Source organism: Microcaecilia unicolor, chromosome 7 (assembly GCF_901765095.1).
Source record: "Microcaecilia unicolor chromosome 7, aMicUni1.1, whole genome shotgun sequence".
NCBI classification, from domain to species: Eukaryota; Metazoa; Chordata; class Amphibia; order Gymnophiona; family Siphonopidae; genus Microcaecilia; species Microcaecilia unicolor.
Genome location: NC_044037.1, coordinates 126,542,522 through 126,569,202, shown reverse-complemented (window position 1 = coordinate 126,569,202; position 26,681 = coordinate 126,542,522). Strand labels below are relative to the sequence as shown.

General features: G+C 47.8%; 1 protein-coding gene across 1 annotated transcript in view; it reads left to right on the top strand.

The window, feature by feature from the left end:
• LOC115474244 (D-3-phosphoglycerate dehydrogenase-like) overlaps nucleotides 1–26,681 on the top strand; it is a 239,423-nt gene that overhangs the window by 23,643 nt on the left and 189,099 nt on the right. Inside the window, 1 exon segment of the mRNA XM_030209629.1 lies at nucleotides 6,166–6,220. Coding sequence (XP_030065489.1) covers nucleotides 6,166–6,220 — 55 coding nt within the window.

Here is a 26,681-nt window from a genome sequence, read left to right as displayed (position 1 = left end):
ACATTTTTTCAAGCGACTTCAAAGGGAACTCCAGGCCTTCGTCAGGGGTAAGGTTCTGGTGGCGGGGGATTTTAATGCCACTATGCAACCTAGGCTTGATAAGTCCGCCCTTCCTACTTCGATGGATTGTAGAATATCTCACGCTTTGAATAACTTTGTAGTAGGGATTGGCCTGTATGATGTGTGGAGAATGGGACATCCTAGGGGGTGGGATTACACTTTTTACTCCCAGGTACACCTCACTTACTCCCACCTAGACTACATTTTTCTTGATAAAACTTTGTCTGAAGGGGGAGAGGAATCCTCTATAGGTAATATTTCCATATCAGATCATGCCCCGGTCTGGACTATCATCCCTTCTTTAAGGGAGGAGGTGAGGGACAAACGGTGGACATTTAACAACAGCCTGTTACAGGATATGGATACAGTAGCTAGTTTTAAACCAGTTCTGAAGGAGTACTTTGACATCAATATGGACTCGGGACTGACACTGGGTACGGTGTGGGACGCATTCAAGGCAGTCTCAAGAGGGCACTTTATTAAATGTGCTAGTCAAAAGGCCCGAGTCCATAGGGTACGTCTAGCCCAGTGTATGGAAAGATTGACTGTCCTGGAAGACAGATACAGGGCCTCTGGCTCTGTAGCTGACTTTCGCAAGTTGCAGGCGGTGAGACTGGAAATTGCAGGGTTGCATGAGGAGAGTTTAAAATATGTGAATGAGAGAATGAAACAGGTACACTACGCTTGCACCAATAAGCCGGGAAGACTGTTAGCTGCTAAACTAAGACGGATGAGAGCGGATAGGCATATCCTGGGAGTAAGGGATGCCAAGGGAGATATGTTGCATAAGTCCTTGCTGGATTCCTCTTATCAACCCTCTTAATATTTTTGGTGCTCCTCATTGACTTCCTTCTTTCAGCCTTTCATTCATTTCTTTAAAAACTCTGAAGATACTTTTAAGACCAATTTCTTCACTTAAGGCTTTTCCTTCTGTGACAATATAAGTGAAAGCTTATAATAATAATTGGCTACACTGACCTGAAGACAGCAATATTCACTTATATCATGTTCTTTCTTGCAAACTTCTCTTTCTAATGTAACTTAGATTAATAATTTTTATTTTCTTTTTAATATTTTATTCTAATTATATCTTAGGCTTCCTTTTGTCCCTCTTTTCTAACTCGTTATTCTTATACAGTTGTATACTGCTTTGATACTTGGCTTTTATTTGTGGTACACTAAATAAAGCTGAAATGAGAAATGTGAAATTCCTTTGCATTCTGTCCCAGTGTTCTAGCTGCATTCCCCTCTTTCTTTTTTTGTTGTTGTTACATTTGTACCCTGTGCTTTCCCACTCATGACAGGCTCAATGTGGCTTACATATTGTATACAGGTACTTATTTGTACCTGGGGCAATGGAGGGTTAAGTGACTTGCTCAGAGTCAGAAGGAGCTGCCTGTGTGTGAAGTGGGAATTGAACTCAGTTCCTCAGGACCAAAGTCCACCACCTTAACCACTAGGCCACTCCTCCACTCCACTCCACTCCTTGTCATCAACAGCAGATGAATCCATTAACTGATGGGTTGTATCCGCCTACCAGCAGGTGTAGATAGAGAACACTTAAAAACCACAGTGACCCTTGAATGGCTAGCCCCATCTGCCTTCAGTATTTCTTTATCTCCCAGCAGGTGTGGACGTAGCTTGATCAGCTCCTGGATTTCTGCTGGGGGTGGCTCCTGTTCTTTGCCAGTTGAGCAGGGGTGTTGTGGCTGGTGGTGTCCACTTTAAAGTCATACAGGTTCGCCCTTACCCATTCCCTCCTCCTCCTGGAGTCCCTCTGTTGCTGCCTGCCTCCAACTTTCCTCACAGCGTTAAAAAAAAAAAAATAGAGCGCGCTTTTACTGCATGGCTGTTCTGAGGCTTTCCCCCAGAGATTCTGGTTCAGTGCAGCTTGACCGGAGCTCGTTGACTCGGTCTTCTGAGGTGAGAGTGGTGCCCAGCTCCTCTGGAGAGGTTCCCGCTGACAGTGTTCCGAAGTTTTGGCGCGAAGCCACCATTTTATTGCTATATTTCCATCCAGTCGGGCGATGGCTGCTGAAGGAGTTAAGCGCTGCTCCCGCTGTGGTAAGCACAGGTCAGCAGCGGGGCTTTGCAGTATGTGCTCCTTGGATGCTCGAGCTAGTACGAGCATGGCGAGCGATGATTCTTCCCGCTCGATGGAGCTGGCAGCAGGCGCTATTTTGGAAGCTCCACATGCCTCGACCCACGTGGTGGCATTGGAGTCTGAGTGCAGGGGGACACCTCGGTTCGAGGCTGCCAGAGGAGCTCCAACCTCCGTTTCGCCTAATTCAGGGATGGAGGGTCAGGGTGAGTTTTTCTCCCCTGAGTTTGTGCTACTGATGCATAAGGTCTTCATGTTGAAAAGAGCTCTGCCACAGGTGTCTGACACTGCGTTGCATTCTGGTTCCCCTCTGGGTGTTGATGCCCCGGGGATGGCTACAGATGTTATTTCTTCCTCCGAATGTTGGAAACACGCTAAATATAGACGGGTAAATTCCCCGTCTGAATGTGGTGCATCTCTCCCCCCCCCCCTCCCCCCCCCCGTGGTCAGGCTGTGGGGAGTCTGAGGGATCTGGCGGGCCCTCAAGGACAGATGATCCAGAGGAAGGTGCCTGTTTGCCACTGGATTCGGATGATCCCAATGCGGTTCGGATTTTCCACCGCGACAAGCTGCCAGCTCTCATTACTGACGCCTTGCAGGCCCTCTCGATTGATGATCCTGCCGAGTGCGATGCCTCCTCTGTTAATCTTAGGATGGCGAGTACTAAGAAGCCTACTCGGGCCTTTCCTGTGCATGACTCCATCCGGAAGCTTATTCCAGCTCAATGGTCTGACCCCGATGGGCCTTTGAAAGTGGCCAGGGCTATGGGCCAGCTTTACCCTCTGAGTAAGGTTCACTTGGCCCTTTTTTGGGATGCCTAAAGTTGACGCGCTGGTCATAGCGAAGACATGCAGGACCGGCGGCTAGAATCCGCGCTGAAGAGGTCCTTTGAAATATCGGGCCTTGCCTTAAGGGCATCTATTTGCAGTTCCTATGCAGCCCGCGCCTGTCTTTCCTGGTTACAACAGGCGGTGGATCAGCCCGCGGAGGGTGCGGGGTCCCTCTCTGAGGTTGCCCCGCGGATGGAGTCGGCCCTGTCATTTTTGACTGACGCCCATTATGATCTGGTCAGAGCTTCGGCTAAGCAGATGTCTGTGGCGGTTTCTGCCTGCCACCTTCTTTGACTGCGGCATTGGGCGGCTGACATGGCCTCTAAGCTAAGGCTGGTGAGGTTACCCTTTCGGGGCCTCCTATTATTTGCAGAGGATTTGGAGAAGATTGTTAAAGACCTAAGGGATTCTAAGCCCCAGCGGTTACCTTCTTCCAAGGGTCCTGTATTTCCCTCCTCTTCCAGACCTCGCTTCCGTGAAGCTTGCAGGTATCGCCCGGGGCGCTCTACTGGGTTTTCTCAATGTGCCCGTTTTCAGCAGAGGAACTCCTTTCGCTCGGAGAAGCGCTCCGCAACGGCCAGGAGTTCAGGGGCATCCTCCACAATGATGGGACGCTGGTCCACTCCTCTATTCATGCAGTAGGAGGTCGTCTTTCCCTCTTTTTCGAGGAGTGGACCAAGATTTCCTTGGATCAGTGGGTCCTGGACCTGATCAGAGAAGGTTACCGATTGGAATTCGGTGCCCCGGTGAGAGACGTGTTTTTGGAGTCCCTATGCGGCACTGCCATCAAACAGGCGGCGGTAGAGGAGACCTTTCAAGTCTTGCTGCATCTCGGAGTGGTGATCCCGGTGCCTCCCGCTGGACGTGGCTGAGGTCGCTACTCCATTTATTTTGTGGTGCCTCGAAAAGGCTGGTCTTTCAGACCGATCCTCGACTTACGGAGTGTCAATGAGGCCCTAAGAGTGCTTCATTTTCGCATGGAAACCCTGCACTCCATCATTGCGGAGGTACAGCCAGGAGAGTTTCTCACGACTCTGGACCTCAAGGAAGCTTACTTGCACATTCCTTTTTGGCCCCCGCACCAGCGGTTCCTCCAGTTTGCGGTGTTCGGCCAGCATTTCCAGTTTTGGGCCTTGCCTTTTGGCCTCGCCACAGCTCCCCGTACCTTTCTAAGGTAATGGTGGTGTTAGCTACCTACCTCAGGTGAGAGAGTATCAGAGTTCACCCTTATCTCGACGACTGGCTCATCAGAGCGGATTCGGCAGACCAAAGTCGTCTTGTCACAGCCAGAGTGGTTCAAGGCCTGCAGACTCTAGGCTGGGTGGTCAATATACCCAAAAGTCACCTGACCCCCTCTCAGTCTCTCGAGTATTTGGGGGTCCGGTTCCACATGGCCTTGGGGTTTGTCTTTCTCCCCGACCACAGGTGGTGCAAGCTTCAGAATCAGGTCAGTCTGCTCCTGCAGATGCCTCGCCCTCTAGCTTGGGACTTTGTCCAGCTGCTGGGGGTCGATGACGGCCACCTTAGCGGTGGTTCCCTGGGCGAGAGCGCATATGAGGCCACTGCAGATTGCTCTGCTCCATCAATGGTCTCCGATTTCCCAGGAATATCAACGCAGACTAACGTGGCTCCCTGCGGCCCGGCTCAGTATGGATTGGTGGCTCTCCGACAGGATGCTGCGACAAGGAATGCCGCTCGCGCTTCCTTCTTGGTGCCTGGTGATAACGGATGCCAGCCTTTTGGGCTGTGGAGCGCATTGCCAGGGAAGCTATGCTCAGGGTCAGTGGATACCCGTGGAAGTGGGGGGTCCATCAATCGCTTGGAACTGAGAGCGATATTCCAGGCTCTTATGGCCATTCACAGGACTCTGAAGGGGCTTGCTGTCCGGGTTCTGTCAGACAACACGACAGCGGTGGCCTACATAAATTGTCAGGGCGGCAGTCAGTGCAGGGCCCTGGCTGCGGAGGCCACTCAGATTTGCCACTGGGCCGAGCTCCACCTGCAGCTTCTGTCAGCAGCTCATATAGCAGGTCAGAGCAACGTGCTAGCCGATTTTCTCAGCAGGCATCTAATCGACCCGGCGGAATGGGAACTGGCAGAAGAAATTTTTCTTTAGTTTTGTGCCATATGGGGGACTCCCCCAATGGATCTCATGGTGTCAAGTGCAAACACCAAAGTCCCTCGCTTTTTCAGCAGACGGAGAGATCCTCGCTTGGCAGGGTTGGATGCTCTGGCTCAACCCTGGCCCTCGGGGCTCCTGTATGTGTTCCCTTTGTGGCCCTTGATAGGGGAGTCCTCCTGCGGATTTGGTTGCACTGAGGATTGATGATTCTAATCGCTCCAGATTGGCCACGGCATCCGTGGGGTGTGGATCTCCGCCGGATGCTGGTGGAGGCTCCACTTCCTTTACCTCTGGTGCCAAACCTGTTGGTTCAAGGCCCGGTGACTATGGAGGATCCCTGCCAATTTGATTTTATGGCCTGGCTCTTGAGAGGGCGCAATTGAGAGATAAGGGCTACTCTAACAAGGTCATCTCCACTCTCTTGCAGGCCCGCAAGCGGTCTACCTCCGCAGCTTATGCTCGGATCTGGCGCAAGTTTGAGGCGTGGTGTGTTTCAAAGGCGATCATACCCACGCGGGCTACAGTCTCACTGGTCCTGGACTTTTTGCAAGATGGCTTACAAAAAGGCCTGGCTTACAATTCCCTTCGGGTGCAAGTGGCAGCGTTGACATGCTACTGAGGGAAAGTCTCTGGCTTGTCCCTAGAACAGCACCTTTTGGATATTTTTATTTGACTTGTTTGGGGATCTATGAGGCAGGCTGGTAATCTCCTAGTAGATATAAGAGACCTGAACTCTTGCCATTGTGCACAACCTTTCTTGACTACATTAGTACATGTAGTGCTTAACAAAAAGTTGTGTGGCTTCTCTCACCTGGTTTTCCTCAGGGGCTGTTGTGCCCTACCTTTCCCCATATGCCTTCCCATTTGGCTCTTATTAGAGAGTCTTTGCAGATAGGTTCTTTCCTTTCCACAAGAAATTTGGTAGTTAGTCCATCATTTACAGTCTATGAATCCCAGCATACCTTATGAGTGTGAGGAGGGGGATTTGTGCAAGTATGGTTGGAGGGGAGGAGACCTTTTTCTGACCATATAGCTGGATTAATCTTTTGCAGGCAAATCCCTCAGGCCACAGCATCCATGAAGGCAGGACGATGGGATCGGAAGAAGGTATGTAGAGGGTAAGAGTAGTACAAGTCTCATGTCACTGATTAAATACTGAATTATGTGAATATTACAGGTTGCTGTTATACCACTTATGACTTCCAAACACTGTTAAAATCATTCTTCCCAATGGATTGTGAAGCATAGGTTGTGTTCACTCTATGCAGGGTTTATGTTGGCACTGCTATGGTTTGCTTGATATGTGGAGGCATATTTTCAAAGCACTTAGACTTACAAAGTTACATGGAGGGGCATTTTCGATATGATACCTAAGTCTGACATTTTACAAAAAATGTCCAAAATCTGAATTGGAAAGAAGGTAATTTTCAAAAAAGAAAAACATCTATCTTTTTTTTTTCTTCCGAAAATACTGTTTGGAACAGGGTTTTGTGATTTGCATGTTTTGTTTGATGGTCCATTTTTGAAAAAAAAAAAATGTCCAAGTGCAAAACACACAAAATCAAGTTATTGGGATGCAGGAAGAGCCAGCATTTTTGTAGACTGGTCCCCCAGACATCCCAGGAAAGCAATAGGGCACCCTAGGGAGCACTTCAGTGGACTTCATAAAATTCTCCCAGGTACACATCTCATCATTTTACCTTATCTTGTCTGTTGAGCCCCCCAAACCTCCCCAAAACCCAATACCCCCAACTGTACACCACTACTATAGCCCTTACGGGTGAAGGGGACACCTATATATGGGTACAGTGGGTTTCTGGTGAGTTTTGGAGGGCTCACAGTATGGGTTCACCTGTCTACAGTGCACTGCATCCACCTCTGAACTACTCCAAGGACCTGCATGCTGATCTAATGGACTGGAGTTTCTCCGAGGACAAGCAGGCTGCTTGTTCTCACTGATGGGTGACGTCCACAGCAGCCCCTCCAATCGGAAACTTCACTAGCAAAGGCCTTTGCTAGTCCTCGCGCGCCCATGCGTACCGCGCATGCGTGGCCGTCTTCCCGCCCGAACCGGCTCGTGTTCGTCAGTCTTCTTTTGTCCGCGCTCGGGACGGTCGTGTTTTGCGCCGTTTCATGCCCCTCAAAGTTGACCCTAGCGCGTCTTCGCGATTTTGTTAAAAAAAAAAAAAAAAGAGAAGACCTTGGTCTTGTCCCTTCCTGTGTGTCCAGTTTGTTTCCCCGACGTAAGTTTCCTTTCGCTTTCGGGGTAGGCCTTTTTTGGGGCCTCGGTATGGGTTTTTTCTCTCCCTATTTTTGGTGCCCTTAGTCGCCATTACGAATTTTGATTTTGCCGGCGTGATTTTTCCGCCCATGTCATCAAAGTCTCCCAGCGGCTTCAAGAAGTGCACCCAGTGCACCCGGGTAATCTCGCTCACTGATAGGCACGCGTCGTGTCTTCAGTGTCTGGGGGCTGGGCACCGCCCGCAGGCCTGTAGTCTTTGCGCTCTTTTACAGAAGAGGACTCAGGTTGCGAGATTGACCCAGTGGAATGTGTTGTTCTCGGGCTCTTCGTCGACAACAGCACCGGAGTCATCGAGTGCATCGACGTCGGCAGCATCAAGACCTTCGACCTCGGCATCAACTGCATCGAGGTATCGACCCTCTGCATCGTCGGTACCGAGACATCGAAAGGCTGCGTCGGCGTCGGTGGTACCGGGACCTCCACTGTTGCTGATGTCGTCGGACGGTGGTGCTTCGACTGGAGTGCAGGTGAGGGCTGTCCATTCCTCTGCTGGTGGCGGTGAGCCTTCGGGTGGGTCTCCTCCTACCCTGAGGGCTCCTGCGGTACAGCCCCCCCCCCCCCGAGACCGACCTTCTTCGGCCTCGGCCCCGAGGAGGAGACGGCTGGATTCTACGTCCTCCTCGTTGGTACCGGGAAGCTCCGGTGACATGCTTCGTTTGAAAAAAATCAAAGAAGCATCGACACCGGTCTCCTTCCCGCATCGGTACCGAGAGCTCTGGGTCGCCGAGGGAGTCGGCACCCAGTAGGCATCGGCACCGGGAGGACCGCTCACCCTCTGTTCAGGAGGTGTCGATGCGCTCCACCTTGGACAGCCCGGAACAGCCTCCACGCCCGGAACAGACTCTGACCTCGACGCCTGCATCGGCTTCCATGTCTTTCTCCACAGCCGCTCTGCACGAGAGTCTCCGGGCCGTTCTCCCGGAGATCCTGGGAGAGCTGTTGCGCCCTTCCCCCCGGTACCGGGGGTGCTTGCGCCACCGGTACCGTCGAGTGAGGCGCCGGCTGGCCCCTTGCCCGGGGTGAGGTCTCCGACATCGGTGCCGCTCGACTGCGGCCGCCTCCCAGGATGGCTCCCCGACGACATCGGCGGAGGGAGCTTCACCGGTACTGGCGAGGGAGTCTACCTCTCGACGCTCCCACCGTGGCCGTGTTTCCACGGAGTCGAGTCGGGCACGGCTTCAGACACAGGTTCATGAACTTGTGTCTGATACCGATGGTGAGGCCTCGTGGGAGGAGGAGGAGGACATCAGATATTTCTCTGACGAGGAGTCTGATGGCCTTCCTTCTCATCCCACTCCCTCCCCTGAAAGGCAGCTTTCTCCTCCCGAGAGTCTGTCTTTCGCGGCATTTGTCCGGGAGATGTCTACGGCCATCCCCTTCCTGGTGGTCTTGGAGGATGAGCCCAGGGCTGAAATGTTTGAGCTCTTGGACTATCCTTCTCCACCTAAGGAAGCGTCCACAGTACCCATGCATCATGTCCTAAAAAAGACATTGCTGGCGAACTGGACCAAGCCTTTAACTACTCCTCACATTCCCAAGAAGATCGAGTCCCAGTACCGGATCCATGGGGACCCAGAGCTGATGCGCACTCAGTTGCCTCACGACTCTGGTGTGGTGGATCTGGCCCTAAAAAAGGCTAAGAGTTCTAGGGAGCATGCTTCGGCGCCCCCGGGCAAGGACTCTAGAACCTTAGACTCCTTTGGGAGGAAGGCCTACCATTCTTCTATGCTCGTGGCCAAAATTCAGTCTTACTAGCTCTACACGAGCATCCATATGCGGAACAATGTGCGGCAGTTGGCGGGCTTGGTGGACAAGCTCCCTCCTGAGCAAGCCAAGCCATTTCAGGAGGTGGTCAGGCAGCTGAAGGCGTGCAGAAAATTCCTGGCCAGTGGGGTATATGATACCTTTGATGTTGCGTCCAGGGCCGCTGCTCAAGGTGTGGTGATGCAGACTCTCATGGCTGCGTGCCTCCGACCTGGAGAATTGGATCCAGCAGCGGATTGCGGACTCCCCTTGCCGAGCGGACAACATTTTTGGAGAGAAAGTCGAACAGGTGGTAGAGCAGCTCCACCAGCGGGATACCGCTTTCGACAAGTTTTCCCGCCGGCAGCCTTCAGCATCTACCTCTTCAGGTAGACGTTTTTATGGGGGAAGGAAGACTGTTCCCTACTCTTCTGGTAAGCGTAGGTACAATCCTCCTTCTCGACAGCCTGCGGCCCAGGCTAAGCCCCAGCGCGCTCGCTCTCAGCAGCGTGCGCCTCAGCAAGGCCCCGCGGCTCCCCAGCAAAAGCAGGGGGCGAGCTTTTGACTGGCTCCAGCAGAGCATAGCCGACATCAACGTATCAGTGCCGGGCGATCTGCCGGTCGGGGGGAGGTTGAAAGTTTTTCACCAAAGGTGGCCTCTCATAACCTCCGACCGTTGGGTTCTTCAAATAGTCCGGCAAGGATACACCCAATTTGGCCTCGAAACCTCCAAATTGCCCACCAGGAGCTCAATCCTACAGCTTCCAGCACAAGCAGGTACTTGCAGAGGAACTCTCCGCCCTTCTCAGCGCCAATGCGGTCGAGCCCGTGCCATCCGGGCAAGAAGGGCTGGGATTCTATTCCAGGTACTTCCTTGTGGAAAAGAAAACAGGGGGATGCGTCCCATCCTAGACCTAAGGGCCCTGAACAAATATCTGGTCAAGGAAAAGTTCAGGATGCTTTCCCTGGGCACCCTTCTTCCCATGATTCAGGAAAACGACTGGCTATGCTCTCTGGACTTGAAGGACGCCTACATGCACGTCCCGATACTGCCAGCTCACAGGCAGTATCTGCGATTTCAGCTGGGCACACGTCACTTCCAGTACTGTGTGCTACCCTTTGGGCTCGCCTCTGCGCCCAGAGTGTTCACGAAGTGCCTGGCTGTAGTAGCAGCGGCGCTTCGCAGGCTGGGAGTGCACGTGTTCCCCTATCTCGACGATTGGCTGGTGAAGAACACATCCGAGGCAGGAGCTCTACAGTCCATGCAGATGACTATTCGCCTCCTGGAGCTACTGGGGTTTGTGATAAATTATCCAAAGTCCCATCTTCTCCCAGTACAGAGACTCGAATTCATAGGAGCTCTGCTGGATTCTCGGATGGCTTGTGCCTATCTCCCAGAGACGAGAGCCAACAACTTGTTGTCCCTTGTCTCTTGGGTGCGAGCGTCCCAGCAGATCACAGCTCGGCAGATGTTGAGATTGTTGGGCCACATTGCCTCCACAGTTCATGTGACTCCCATGGCCTACCTTCACATGCGATCTGCTCAATGGACCCTAGCTTCCCAGTGGTTTCAGGCTGCTGGGGATCTAGAAGACGTGATCCACATGTCCACGAGTTTTCTCAAATCCCTGTATTGGTGGACGATTTGGTCCAATTTGACCCTGGGACGTCCTTTCCAAATTCTTCAGCCACAAAAAGTGCTGACTACGGATGCGTCTCTCCTGGGGTGGGGAGCTCATGTCGATGGGCTTCATATCCAGGGAAGCTGGTCCCTCCAGGAACGCGATCTGCAGATCAATCTCCTGGAGTTACGAGCGGTCTGGAACGCTCTGAAGGCTTTCAGAGATCGGCTGTCCCACCAAATTATCCAAATTCAGACAGACAACCAGGTTGCCATGTATTACATCAACAAGCAGGGGGGCACAGGATCTCGCCCCCTGTGTCAGGAAGCCGTCAGCATGTGGCCCTGGGCTCGTCATCATGGCATGTTGCTCCAAGCCACATATCTGGCAGGCGTAAACAACAGTCTGGCCGACAGGTTGAGCAGGATCATGCAACCTCACGAGTGGTCGCTCAACTCCAGAGTAGTGTGCCAGATCTTCCAGGTGTGGGGCACCCCCTTGGTAGATCTCTTTGCATCTCGAGCCAACCACAAAGTCCCTCAGTTCTGTTCCAGACTTCAGGCCCATGGCAGACTGGCATCGGATGCCTTCCTCCTGGACTGGGGGGAAGGTCTGCTGTATGCTTATCCTCCCATACTTCTGGTGGGGAAGACTTTGTTGAAACTCAAGCAAGACCGGGGCACCATGATTCTGATTGCTCCTTTTTGGCTGCATCGGATCTGGTTCCCTCTTCTTCTGGAGTTGTCCTCCGAAGAACCGTGGAGATTGGAGTGTTTTCCGACCCTCATCACACAGGACGAGGGGGCGCTTCTGCATCCCAACCTCCGGTCCCTGGCTCTCACGGCCTGGATGTTGAGAGCGTAGACTTTGCCTCTTTGGGTCTGTCAGAGGGTGTCTCCCGTATCTTGCTTGCTTCCAGGAAAGATTCCACTAAGAGGAGTTACTTCTTTTTATGGAGGAGGTTTGCAGTCTGGTGTGACAGCAAGGCCCTAGATCCTCACTCTTGTCCTACACAGACCCTGCTTGAATACCTTCTGCACTTGTCTGAGTCTGGTCTCAAGACCAACTCTGTAAGGGTTCAACTTAGTGCAATCAGGGCATACCATTACCGTGTGGAAGGTAAGCCGATCTCAGGACAGCCTTTAGTTGTTCGCTTCATGAGAGGTTTGCTTTTGTCAAAGCCCCCGTCAAACCTCCTACAGTGTCATGGGATCTCAATGTCGTTCTCACCCAGCTGATGAAACCTCCTTTTGAGCCACTGAACTCCTGCCATCTGAAGTACTTGACCTGGAAGGTCATTTTCTTGGTGGCGGTTACTTCAGCTCGTAGAGTCAGTGAGCTTCAGGCCCTGGTAGCCCAGGCCTCTTACACCAAATTTCATCATAACAGAGTAGTCCTCCGCACTCACCCTAAGCTCTTGCCGAAGGTAGTGTCAGAGTTCCATCTGAACCAGTCAATTGTCTTGCCAACATTCTTTCCCCGTCCTCATTCCTGCCCTGATGAACGTCAGCTGCACACATTGGACTGCAAAAGAGCATTGGCCTTCTATCTGGAGCGGACACAGCCCAAAAGACAGTCCGCCCAATTGTTTGTTTCTTTTGATCCCAACAGGAGGGGAGTGGCTGTGGGGAAACGCACCATATCCAATTGGCTAGCAGATTGCATTTCCTTCACTTACGCCCAGGCTGGGCTGGCTCTTGAGGGTCATGTCACGGCTCACAATGTCAGAGCCATGGCTGCGTCAGTGGCCCAATTGAAGTCAGCCACTATTGAAGAGATCTGCAAAGCTGCGACGTGGTCATCTGTTCACACATTCACATCTCATTACTGCCTGCAGCAGGATACCCGACGCGACAGTCGGTTCGGGCAGTCAGTGCTTCAGAATCTGTTCGGGGTTTAGAATCCAACTCCACCCCCCTAGGCCCATTTTTATTCTGTTCCAGGCTACACTCTGTTAGTTGGATAAGTTGTTAGGTCAATCTCAGTTATGTCCTCACCATTGCGAGGCCCAATTGACCATGTTTGTTGTTTTGAGTGAGCCTGGGGGCTAGGGATACCCCATCAGTGAGAACAAGCAGCCTGCTTGTCTTCGGAGAAAGCGAATGCTACATACCTGTAGAAGGTATTCTCCAAGGACAGCAGGCTGATTGTTCTCACAAACCCGCCCGCCTCCCCTTTGGAGTTGTGTCTTCCCTTGTCTTTGTCTTGCTACATATGAGACTGACGAACACGAGCCGGTTCGGGTGGGAAGACGGCCGTGCATGCGCTGTACGCATGGGCGCGCGAGGACTAGCAAAGGCCTTTGCTAGTGAAGTTTCCGATTGGAGGGGCTGCCGTGGACGTCACCCATCAGTGAGAACAATCAGCCTGCTGTCCTCGGAGAATACCTTCTACAGGTATGTAGCATTCGCTATATCGGAGACTGGCATAGAGGCTGGCAAGTAATGTTTTAAATCACATATTTGGGGGTGGGTGGGAGGGAGTTAGTGACCACTGAGGGAGCAAGGAGAGGTCATCCCGGATTCCCTCCAGTGGTCATATGGTCATTTAGGGCACCTTTTTGTGTCTTATTCGTTATCAAAACAGGTCTAGCTCAAAACGTCTTAGTTTTAGTCCTGGATGGTTTTGTTTTGTTCCATTATGGCTGAAAAACATCCAAGTGTTAGGAACGCCCAGATCCGTCCCTGACACGCTCCCTTGTGATTTAAATGCACTTCTGACGGACTTCATAGAAAAACGTCTAAAATTTGGTTTTGAAAATACCAATTGGATGTTTTTGTGAGAAAAATGTCCAAATGCAGATTTGTGTCACTTTTTGGACGTTTTTCTCTTTTGAAAATGAACTCCATAGTAACCTATGGAACTTTATAAGTCTAGTGCTTTGAAAATACGCTTCCATGTATCCTGGTAATGTAGTGGTCCAAACAGAGAGGCAGGGTCTTACACATGTATGATCAGTCAAAGAAAATAAGTCCTAAGGGCCAAACACAGTAGTTTATTAAAAAGATGTAAAACCTGACATGGCCATGTTTCAGCACATGCCTACAATAATGAGAGACATGCATGTTCACTCATAAACATATTTCATTAAAATGGTGAGCGGCATATATATTCACTCCTATTCATAAATCAGACAATATATATTAATGAAAATAAGCTTCAGAAATAGTCTTACAAACAATAAGTAAGGAAGTGAGGTCCAAAAATAAGAAGGAAAATCCAAGGAATTAAATTCTAATAGTAGCAGTCTCTGTTTATTGTAAATAAGGTCCAAAGAGTGGTCACCACTTGCATAATAACTTTACTAAGCTGTAGTAAAAGGTGGCCTTAGCGTCTTCTTATGCGTATTTTTTTCTGCACACTAAGGCTATTTTTTACCGCATGATTTTCTATTTTTTGTATTAATGGCCATGCTTTAATGTTGCCATTAGTGCACGGCCATTAAAAAAAATTACTATGTGAGCACTTACTGCCACCCATTTTGTAGGCGGTAAGGGCTCACATGGTATTCCTGCATTAACCAGTTAGCACACACTAATGTAGATGTAGTAGCTGATAATCACAGGAATGCCCACTCTCTGCCCCCCTGACACACCCCCTCAACAAAAATTCTTAGCATGCGATTAGAGTGCAAAGACTGGCATTTACTGCAGGATGCAGTAATGTATTTATAAATGACCTAGAGATGGGAATAACTAGTGAGGTAATTAAATTCGCCGATGACACAAAATTATTCAGGGTCGTCAAGTCGCAGGAGGAATGTGAACGATTACAGGAGGACCTTGCGAGACTGGGAGAATGGGCGTGCAAGTGGCAGATGAAGTTCAATGTTGACAAGTGCAAAGTGATGCATGTGGGTAAGAGGAACCCGAATTATAGCTACGTCTTGCAAGGTTCCGCGTTAGGAGTTACGGATCAAGAAAGGGATCTGGGTGTCGTCGTCGATGATACGCTGAAACCTTCTGCTCAGTGTGCTGCTGCGGCTAGGAAAGCGAATAGAATGTTGGGTGTTATTAGGAAGGGTATGGAGTCCAGGTGTGCGGATGTTATAATGCCGTTGTATCGCTCCATGGTGCGACCGCACCTGGAGTATTGTGTTCAGTACTGGTCTCCGTATCTCAAAAAAGATATAGTAGAATTGGAAAAGGTACAGCGAAGGGCGACGAAAATGATAGTGGGGATGGGACGCCTTTCCTATGAAGAGAGGCTGAGAAGGCTAGGGCTTTTCAGCTTGGAGAAGAGACGGCTGAGGGGAGATATGATAGAAGTGTATAAAATAATGAGTGGAATGGATCGGGTGGATGTGAAGCGACTGTTCACGCTATCCAAAAATACTAGGACTAGAGGGCATGAGTTGAAGCTACAGTGTGGTAAATTTAAAACGAATCGGAGAAAATTTTTCTTCACCCAACGTGTAATTAGACTCTGGAATTCGTTGCCGGAGAACGTGGTACGGGCGGTTAGCTTGACGGAGTTTAAAAAGGGGTTAGATAGATTCCTAAAGGACAAGTCCATAGACCGCTATTAAATGGACTTGGAAAAATTCCGCATTTTTAGGTATAACTTGTCTGGAATGTTTTTACGTTTGGGGAGCGTGCCAGGTGCCCTTGACCTGGATTGGCCACTGTCGGTGACAGGATGCTGGGCTAGATGGACCTTTGGTCTTTCCCAGTATGGCACTACTTATGTACTTATTTATGTACTTATATGCCATTTTAAGCTGTGCTAGGCATTAGTGCCTAATGCATCTTACTTAGGGGTCCTTTTACCAAGTTGCGGGAAAAAGGGTCCTGTGCTAGCATTGGGGGCCATTTTTCCTGCGTGCCAGGGCCCTTTTTACTGCAGCAGGTAAGCCCCCAGCACACATGGCCAAATGGTAAGAGAACACTTACCGCATAGCCATGCGGCAGGGAGCCCTTACCACCACCAATTGAGGTGGTGATAAGGGCTCCCATGCTAACCTAGCGGTAACCACCAGGTAGCACGAGGCAATTCCAGATTACCACCGGGTTATCACCGCACAAGCCATTTCTGGGGGTTTTCTTTATGCCCCGGAAATGGCATGCGCTTGGGGCGGGACTACCACTGGCGGCCACGGTGGGCTAGCGGTAGACCTGGAAGAGTGAGTGGTAAGCCCGCGTTGGGCTTTCTGCTGCTCTGTAAAAGGGACCCTTATTAAAAGGGCCTCAAAGTTTACTAAAAAAATATTTTAACATTCTACAAACTAAAGTAAAGTAAAATTCTAAACATTCAAAAGAAATTTACCACGTTTCACGTAGTAATTATCACAATATAGCATGTTTCTGAAGTTCATGTTCATTAATATATATTGTTTGATATATGAACATGACTGAATATATATGCCTCTCACTATTTTAATGTAACATGTTTATGAGTGAATGTGTATTTCTCTCATTATTTTAATTGTACATTAGTGTACAATTTTTTGTTTTGTAGATGTTTGAGCAAGATAGTCAGTCTATGAGTTGGAATCAAAATGACAAACTAGATGGGGGAGACTGAGGTAGATATGAAAAAAACAACAACTTTATTTTGGAAATCCTTAAGACAATATTATAAAAGTATTAGAGTAGGTAAGCTAAAGTAATACCTTCTCTTTAGCTTTAGTGGAAAAGGCATTTTACTCTTGATGGATGCTTGCCATTTCCGTAGGTAATATTTTAGTCCAAGAAACACTGAGGGTGCCCTTTTATTAAGTCGCGTAGGCGCCTACATGGACCCAATGCGTGCCAGTTTGGAACTACTGCCTGGCTACCGCGAGGCCTAGGTGGTAATATCATTTTTTACACCCGTCCAGTATGTGCGCCATAAAATTTCTGGCACATGGCGCTAACCGGGTGGTAATAGGCAGTGTACGTGCGTTGACAATTACCGCTCGGTTAACATGTGAGACTTTACCGCTAAGTCAATGGGTGGTGATAAGGTCTCATGCCCAAAATGGACATGCGCCAATTTTTATTTTGCCGCGTGTCCATTTTCGGCCAAAAAAAAAAGGCTTTTTTTTGCAGGTGTGCTGAAAAATGGATCTGCACACATCCAATACATGCATCTACACCAGCGCAGGTCATTTTTCACGCACCTTAGTAAAAGGACTCCTTAGGAAAGAATTGGTGAATTGTTCTTGTAACTCCCTGTCTAGTACTAGCTCCTGGTGAAGAGCTCCAGCAGACTGTATTAACAATCCTTACAACTGGCTGGTAGGAGTCTGTTGTATTAAGCTTGTGGTTCTTTAAGCTCAATACTCCACTTGTAAATTTATTTCTGCATTTGATATACAGCCTTAGCAGTTTACAAAATTAAAAATACTTAAATAATAAATACATAAAAATAAACCATTACAAACACAGTAAGCCAAATTTGAAAAAGAAAAATAACATAATAAATACATGGAATATATATAAAAACAAATAGTTACTGATCAGCGGAAAAATCATGAGGGAAGCTCAGCAATTTACGGCAGAACATTGAAATGCCTGAACAAATAACCAAATTAATTATGGAATGAAAACACACTTTCCTTCTGATGCAAGACAATGGAAGTGTTTTTTCACAATGCAGGAGCCACACAGCTGAAAACAGATTTTCTAGTTGTAGACAGTTTATAAGTCCCTTTCCCCTTAATAGATGTAACTGGAAGATCTGCAGTAGATTAAGTTGTGAAGAGCATAGGATATGTCCAGACAGATAATGAAAAACAAGATTAATCAAATAGACAAGGGCATTTAAAAATAATCGTCATCATGATTTATGCTTAATCCTCCATGTATTGGTAACCAGTATAGCTTCTAGAGAATAGGAGTAACATCATCTTTCGGCTTTCATACCACCAGAGCTTTTGCAGCTGTATTTTGTAATAGCTGCAGTCTCTACAAAATATAGATTGGAAGATGCAAAAATGAAGTAATACAATAATCAAGTTTAAAACAGGCTGATAAGACCATCCGCAAATCAGCTAGCTCTAAATAATGTGGGATATATGCATTTCCTTACTCAGTTTGGAGTTTAGGTGCTGTAGACACCTAGATCATACACCACAAACTTTAGCTGGAGCAGAATACCTTCAAACAATGGACAGTACTGAAGGGAGATTTTATACCAACTTGGCTACAAACATTCAGACAACTGGCATCAAGAAGTGTGCATTGTATGCAAAAAAGTGACAGCTAAGCCCTTGTGTAAAAATAGTAGCAACCAGGGTCCTAACATACAAATTAAATAAGACTGGGGAATTGATTCCTTTGTAACATTACACATCACTTGAAAGTCTACTGAAAAAGAAAAGACCTATTTTACCACTAAGTCTTTACCACTAAAGACTTAAGGGCCTCTTTTACAAAGCCAAGCTACCGATTCTCAGTGCGGCAAATGAGAGGAAGCTCATTCAATTCCTATAGGCTTCCTCTCATTTGACGCACAGGAAATGCTAGTGTGTAAAAGAAGCCCTAAGTGTGCAAAATCAGGCCAGGGCCATGCCTGCAGCTCCCACAGCTTCCACCGCTGTCGGGAGAGTGTGATCCACTGTATCAAGCAGCAGATAAATCAAATAAGACCAAAAGAGAATCATTGACATTTATGCCAGTGCTTCCAAACGTCATTTGTTATTATTATTAGCATTTGTATAACGCTACCAGACGCACGCAGCGCTGAACAACTGACACAGAGAGACAGTCCCTGCTCAAAAGAGCTTACAATCTAAAAATGCAGACAGACAAGACAATTAAGGGCGAGGGAAGTACTGGGTGAGAAGGAACAATGGGGAGGGCAATTGAGTAGTGGCTAGGAGCCAAAAGCAGTGGTGAAAAGGTGGGTTTTCAGCATAGATTTGAAAACAGGTAGAGATGGAGCTAGACGTACAGGCTCAGGAAGTCTATTCCAGGCATAAGGTGCCGTGAGGGAAAAGGAACGAAGTCTGGAGTTAGCAGTGGAGGAGAAAGGGGACGACAAGAGAGATTTGTCCAGTGAGCGGAGTTCACGGGGAGGAATGTAGGGAGAGATGAGAGTGGAGAGGTAATGGGGGGCTGCAGAATGGGATATATTTAAAGGTCAGTAAGAGAAGTTTGAACTGTATGCGGAAGCGGACAGGAAGCCAGTGAAGTGACTTGAGGAGTGGGTTAGTATGGGTATAACGATTTTGGCGGAAAATAAGTCGTGCTGCAGAATTTTGGACAGACTGGAGAGGAGAGAGATGGCTGAGTGGAAGACCAGTGAGAAGCAAATTGCAATAATCCAAGCGAGAGGTGATAATGGTTTGGATAAGGGTTCTGGTAACGTATTCAGAAAGGAAGGGGTGAATTTTGCTAATGTTGTAGATAAAGAAACGACAGGTTTTGGCGATCTGTTGAATATGCGCAGAGAAGAGAGAGGAATCAAAGATGAGTCCAAGGTTACGAGCCAAGGAGACAGGGAGTATGTGAGAGCCATTAACAGAGATAGAGAAAGCCACTAAAATAGAGTAAGTACTATGATGATCTCTAAAACCTGATTGCTTATAGTGAAAAGTCTAGGTATCATCCAATAAAAATCTCTCAATTGGGTATAAACCACCTTTTAAAAAAATGTATTCCTAACATTGTAAGTTGGAATTTGGTTTAAAGTTATCAGTCTTTTGGGGTCCAACCCAAGCTTTTTTGGTATTGGAGCAACAGTTGATTTTTGCATATTAGCAGGACAACTAATCTAAATTAATGAAGCCTGAGTAAACTTCATTAACCAAGGAACCAAATCACTAAACCAGCTTTTAAATAAAGAAGCAGGAATAGGGTATACTTTGCAAGAGGTAACATGCATAATGTAAAAATACTTTAGAACTCAGCTAGTGAGGGCAATCTAAACTCTCAAAAACTGATTCTTACAGCGTGTTTTTGGCTGTGACAGAACCAATCCACATACTGTTATTTGCATGTTAGTCCTTTGAAATGAATCAAAGTAATCAGATGATTGTTTCAAGATGATCCACAAATAACTCTGGAGTATAAAATCATATTTGTTTGATCTACGCATTTTCTCCCCTCTCTCCCATATTGGCTGTTAACTGAAACAGCTTGGATGGGTGGTTGCCAACGTAAGCTTTTTTTTCTTCACAGTTCTCTCAAATCCAATTTATCCTTCCTCTACTTCAACTCAAGATGACAGAGCTGATGCTTAGAAATTCTAAGACCATCATGAAACCATGGCACATTTTTACCCAGTTGGATAATCTGAAATCTGTGCCAATTTGTCCAGTGCTTTGGTCATACTAACACACTGCTCATCAACCAAATCTGTAGCTGAAGATTATCTAGCCCAGTATCCTGTTTCCAACAGTGACCAAGCCAGGTCACAAGTACCTGGTAGAAACCCAAATCGTGGCAACATTCCATGCTACAAATCCCAGGGCATGCAGTTGCTTCCCCATGTATATCTCAATAGCAGACTATGGACTTTTCCTCCAGGAACTTGTCCAAACCTTTTTTAAACTCACACTAACCGCTGTTACCACCTCCTCCGGCAAAGAGTTCCAGAGCTTAACTATTCGTTGAGTGAAAACGTATTTCCTCCTATTTGTTTTAAAAGTATTTCTATGTAACTCCCTTGAATGTCCCCTAGTCTTTGTACTTTTGGAATGAGTAAAAAATCAATTTACTTCTACTCGTTCTACACCACTCAGGATTTTGTAGACCTCAATCATATCTCCCCTCAGCCGTCTCTTTTCCAAGCTGAACAGCTCTAACCTCTTTAGCTTTTCCTCATACGAGAGGAGTTCCATCCCCTTTATCATTTTGGTCGCTCTTCTTTGAACCTTTTCTAATTCCACTATGTCTTTTATAAGGTACAGCGACCAGAACTGATCGGAATACTCAAGGTGTGGTCGCACCATGGAACGATACAGAGGCATTATAGTATTTTCGGTCTTATTCACCATCCCTTTCCTAATAATTCCTAGCATCCTGCTTGCTTTTTTGGCCGCCGCACACTGAGCAGAAGATTTCAGCATATTATTTATAATGACACCTAGATCTTTTTCTTGAGTGCTGACCCCGAAGGTGGACCCTAGCATCAGGTAACTATAATTTGGATTATTATTTCCAATGTGTATCATCTTGCATTTGTCCACATTAAATTTCATCTGCCATTTGGATGCCCAGTCTTCCAATTTCCTAAGTTGTTCTGCAATATTTCAGAGTCTGCATGTGTTTTAACAACCTTGAATAGTTCAGTGTCATCTGCAAATTTAATCACCTCACTCATCGTTCCAATTTCCATATCATTTATAAATATATTAAATAGCACTGCTCCCAGTACAGATCCCTGGAGCACTCCACTGTTCACCCTCCTCCACTGAGAAATGACCATTTAACCCTACCCTCTGTTTTCTGTCCAATAACCAATTCCTAATCCACACCAGAACCTTGCCTCCTATCCCATGACTCTTTAATTTTCTCAGGAGTCTCTCATGAGGAACTTTATGAAAAGCTTTCTGAAATCTAGGTATACTACATCAACTGTCTCACCTTTATCCGCAGGTGATTGGTATATCATGAGCAGCCAGATTGGTAAGCAGCAAAAGCAGCAAACCACAGCTCCTCTCCTCCTTCTCCTTCCCTCCTCCCCCCTCAGGCATTCTGGGCATGCACTGAAGGGCTGTGCCCAGGCCCACCCAGTTTCAGCTCTGGCCCGCCCACTCCCATTGCCGGCCACTGCTGCTTTTTCTGTTGAGCAGCAGGGCCGGCGCTACAAAAAGAAGAAGCGCTCAGCTGATTGAGCTGAGCGCCGCCGCCAACGTTAACAAAGAGAAAAAAATGTTTAAAAAAAAAAAAGCGCGGCACCGTAGGCAGCCTTGAAGCATTGGCTGCTGGCTCTGCAGGCTCCTCCCGTCTCTTACGTCACTGCCCCTGTTTCGCTCCAGGGGCAGTGACGTAAGAGATGGGAGGAGCCTGCAGAGCCAGCAGCCAATGCTTCGAGGCTGCCTACGGTGCCGCGCTTTTTTTTTTTTTTTAACATTTTTTTCTCGTTGTTAACGTTGGCGGCGGCGCTCAGCTCAATCAGCTGAGCACTTCTTCTTTTTGTAGCTGGGGCTGGCGGGCCTGAATCGGATGGCAGGATGGGGACTGGGGAGAAAGAGGGAAAACGGATGGCAGGATGGGGACTGGGGAGAAAGAAGGAAAACGGAAGGATGGGAGAGAAAGAGGGAAAACGGATGGCAGGATGGGGACTGGGGAGAAAGAAGGAAAACGGAAGGATGGGGAGAGAAAGAGGGAAAACGGATGGCAGGATGGGGACTGGGGAGAAAGAGGGAAAACAGAAGGATGGGGAGAGAAAGAGGGAAAATGGATGGCAGGATAGGGACTGGGGAGAAAGAGGGAAAACAGAAGGATGGGGAGAGAAAGAGGGAGAACAGATAGGAGGATGGCAGAGAAAGAGGGAAAACAGAAGGATGGGGAGAGAAAGAGGGAAAACAGATAGGAGGATGGCAGAGAAAGAGGGAAAACGGAAGGATGGGGAGAGAAAGGGAAAACAGATGGGAGGATGGCAGCGAAAGAGGGAAAACGGAGGATGGGGAAAGAAAGAGGGAAAACAGATGGGAGGATGGCAGAGAAAGAGGGAAAACGGAAGGATGGGGAGAGAAAGAGGGAAAACAGATGGGAGGATGGCAGAGAAAGAGGGGAAAACGGAAGGATCGGGAGAGAAAGAGGGAAAACAGACGGAAGGATGGCAGAGAAAGAGGGAAAACGGAAGGATGGGGAGAGAAAGAGGGAAAACGGATGGAAGGATGGCAGAGAAAGAGGGAAAACGGATGGATAGGAAGAGAGACACTGGATGGAAGGATGGGGAGAGAAAGAGGGGAGATGGATGAAAGGATGCAGAGAGAAAGGGGCGAGACTGGAAGGATGTGGAGAGAGAAGGGACACTGAACAGAAAAGGGTAGAGAGCTAGACACTGGTTAGAAGGAGGGAGAGAGAGACATTAGATGGAAGGATCAGGAGAGAGGGTAGATGGGTGGAAGGATGGGGAGAGAAAGAGGGAAGACGCTGGATGGAAGGGTAGGGAGAAAGAGGTGACACTGGATGGAAGGATGCAGAAAGAAAGAGGGGAGACTATTGGAAGGATGGGGAGAGAGAGTGGAGACACTGGAAGGATGGGGAGAGAAAGAAGAGAGCTGCTGGATGGAAAAGGAGAGTAGTGAAAGACTGGAGAATAAGAGGAAGGGGCATGGGGAGAACAAGGGTGAGAAAAAGATGAAAAGCCATAAGTAGATGAAGGAAATTAAAGAATGGATAGTAAGAATGAATTAAATCTGGACACAGAGAGAGGCAGAAAAATATTGAAGAAAGCAAAGAAAAAGGAGAGAAAAATGACAAATGGCCAGGAAACCCTGGCAGAAGAGTCAAGCGAAAACGAAGGAAAGCAGAATCTAGAGACTGGGAACAACACAATGAGAAAAAGTAAATGGCCATACAACAAAGATAAAGAAAATAATTTTATTTTTAATTTAGGATAAAGTAATATAGTACCTGTGTTAATAAAGTTTCAGAGACCAATACTTCCTTCCTTAGGTCAGGAGAGGATACCGTAACAGCATTATACTGACCTGAGGCAGGAGGTTTTGGCCTCTGAAAGCTCACTGAAAAGGATTAGGCTATTAAATAAATTGTCTGAAATCTGATGCACTGAAAAGCAGCACTTTACCCTGTGTGACAAATGCATCTGAGAGTGACTACATTTTGCTGGGGGGGGGGGGGGGGGGGGGGTAGAGAGAAAATTTTGTGCCCACCCACTTTTGGTTCAGGCCCACCCAAAATTGGCAGTCTGGCTACGCCACTGCCTTCAGAGGTGCAGCTTGGAGGACAAACCTTTCAACAGGTACTCTATGATCTGAAATATCGCTTCAGAGGCTTAAAGTTCTTCTAAAGGCTCGTTATTTTCAGCAAGCCTTTGATTAGTTTCTTTTAATTTTCTGTCAACGATATGATCCTTGGAACACAGTTTTTAGGTTTGAAATGTGTATTTATTAATCTATTTATTTATTTTTAATGAATGGTCTTGTTTGAATGGTTGTTTTCTCTCCTATCAAAAATGGAGTTCTTTAATTTTATTGTACTATACTATTTTATTGTAAACCGCTTAGCTTCTCCTTTTAAATAAACATAAACAAGTCTCAAGCATCATATGCATCAAAAGTATGGAAAAAAATTGTTAATATCCTTTAATTGTAACTTTCAAGTAGTAATTCATATTTCCATAGCGTCCCTAGATCAATCCAGAGACTTGTGGGTTATGCCCCTCCTCTAGCAGGTTAGATAGAGAGAACTCAGAAGTTTGCTACAATAGAGCATGTGCAGCCAGCCTCACTTCAGTATTCTCTATCTAGCAGGTAGAAGGGAGCATAAAGTGCAGCTGTGTGGCCTGAGGCTCCTATCCCGTTCCCTCGGGTGTGTTGAGCTTTCTCTGTGGTTGAGGTGCTGGAGCACATTCTGGGATACACCTGGTGGTTCCAGGTCCCTACCCTTCTCCCCCTGTCAGCCTACTTAAATTCTGTTGAGGATTTTGGCTGTATTCCTCTCCTGTCTCTTAAAAAAAAAAAAAAGAACCAGACGGAACGATTCTCCAGTCCAGCCTCATTTTGGCTTGCTTGACGCTTTGAACAATTCTCCGTTCAGCTTAATTGGAACGTGAGCAGGGCTGGGACTTCGGAGAAGGTAAGGCTTTTGGGGCTATGTCCGTTCCGTTGGAGTCTGTTAAGTGCGGCTCGTGCTGCGGGGCACGGTGGCACGTCGCTTCCCTGCGAGTTTTGTTCCACGATGGTAGTGAGTCATAATGCAGATCAGGGGATCGCGTGTTGGGCACCCCGGCACCAAAAGGGATCGTTTCTCGCTTGGCGGGAAAGTCTGTGACTGGAACGGTTGATCCACCGGCGCCATTTTCTTGCTAGCGCCGCAGTCTCAGGATGCTGGGGCTCCCTCCAACAGAGAAGCCTTGATTTCTCTCCTGGAAAAGGCTATTATGGGGGCTTTCCTCCCAGAGTTTGTACTCTTTTGCTCAAAGCGTTTTTATTGCGCTCTGAGGGAGAGGGGCAGGAGGCGGCCATTTTCGAGGCTCTGCTGCCTCGGGCTCTGAGTTCGTACAGAAGCCGCCTAAGGTGGCCTGGTTGGGTTTAAGGGGCCGGTAGAGTGGAGGAGTAGCATAATGGTTAGTGCAGCAGGCTTTGAACCTGGCTGTCTGGGTTCGTTTCCCTCTGCTGCTCCTTCTGTCCGTGGGCAAGTCACTTAGCCCTCCATAATAACCCTGGGACGACATATGGTTTCGGAGGGTGTCCCGGGGTCAAGGGAATCCTTTTCAGGGCACTTTGAACAGAGGGAGTTGCCCGCGGGTGAGGGAGTTGACCTCACTGCGACCAGGCTCTTTTTTTTTGTTTTGTTTTGTTTTAATCATATTTATTGTATTCTTCAAAACAAGATTAACAACAAATTTTCAAGTTACAACCATGTAGATTGACATTCCCATATTTCAACATTTTCAAATTTTTGTTTCCCCAAATTTCTCCACCCCCCCCCTCCCTTCCCTCCCAATCAAATCCCCCCCTTCCACGACCAGGCTCTTTAAAGGGAAGAACTGATTCCATTCTTTATACAGGCATTGTAAGTGCTAATTTTATATCCTCTGTGGTTAGCGCTTCCATTTGGTTGGGCACTAGGATGCCAGCGGAAGCCTGTTAGGTTCATGAGGCTATTCTGTTCTTGGGTGTATGTGCGTGCTTGATTATTAGCATTTGTATGCGCTACCAAACACTTGCAGCGCTGAACACCTGACATTTATTTATTTTATTTATTTATTGCATTTGTATCCCACATTTTCCCACCTAATTGCAGGCTCAATGTGTCATAAAGAGACAGTCCCTGCTCAAGAGCTTACAATCTAGTATAGCTCCATCATTATTGCCACGCCACATGGCACTGCTGAGGCCCCAGTGCTCCCCTGGGTTCTGATGTGCTTCCAATTCAGGCAGTTTTATATGTAGATCTTTCAGGAATGTGATTGGGAACCTAGTGTGGAGCATTCCAGTTTCTGCATATTGGTTTTCCACAGCTTTGAGTCTTCCTCAGCCTTCCAGGGGCGAGGTAAGGGACCCTTTAGTCCCCTGCAGCTGTGCCATGACAGTGAGAGCCTTATGCTGCTGCTTGGAAAGTACTGCTTATCTGAAAGTATCCTGGTAGAGATGCCTGTGCTTCTCGAGGTGAGTTACAGTAAGACTATTTCTGGACCCTCCTTGAGGAGGTTCAGGGGGTGTGTACATCTTTAATGGAAGGGATCAGGATTAGGGATCCTAACCTAGGTTTTCACTCTTCCACTCTTCTCCTTTCTCAGACATGGCAGTACAGTGTTGTAGTAGTCAGGCTTAAGGCTGTTGACTAGATGTTTCTGTGAGAAATGTTACATTTTGAGGCTAGTGCAGGCCTCTCAGGTTTCTCTCGGTTTCCTTGGTAACCCTGCACCCTCTGGGCTCCCCTGGTGGCATTTGCTCTGTGGGTATTGTTTACATCAATCTAGTTTTATTGAGGAGGGCTGCTGGCCTTTCAGCCTGAAGGTTATAGGTTCAAGGCTGGTTTTTCCATCCTATTAGATACTGTTGGCTCAGCTAGATTTCCAGTGGGACATATTTTATTTCATTATTTCTTATGGCTTGCTTGGCCAAGTAGTTCTTACATGACTGGAACAGTTTTCAGAACTCTTCAGTTTTAAATTTTGCTCTTCTCTCTCTCTCTCTCTCTTAGCACACTAATACTGGCCACACTTTTACATATTAGCCTCAGCTGCCTGGTACTGCAGCGTTCCCGGTACCTCTAATTGCTTCTTATGGGATACCTAAATTTCATGAGGAGTGGCCCAGGAGCTACTTCAATGT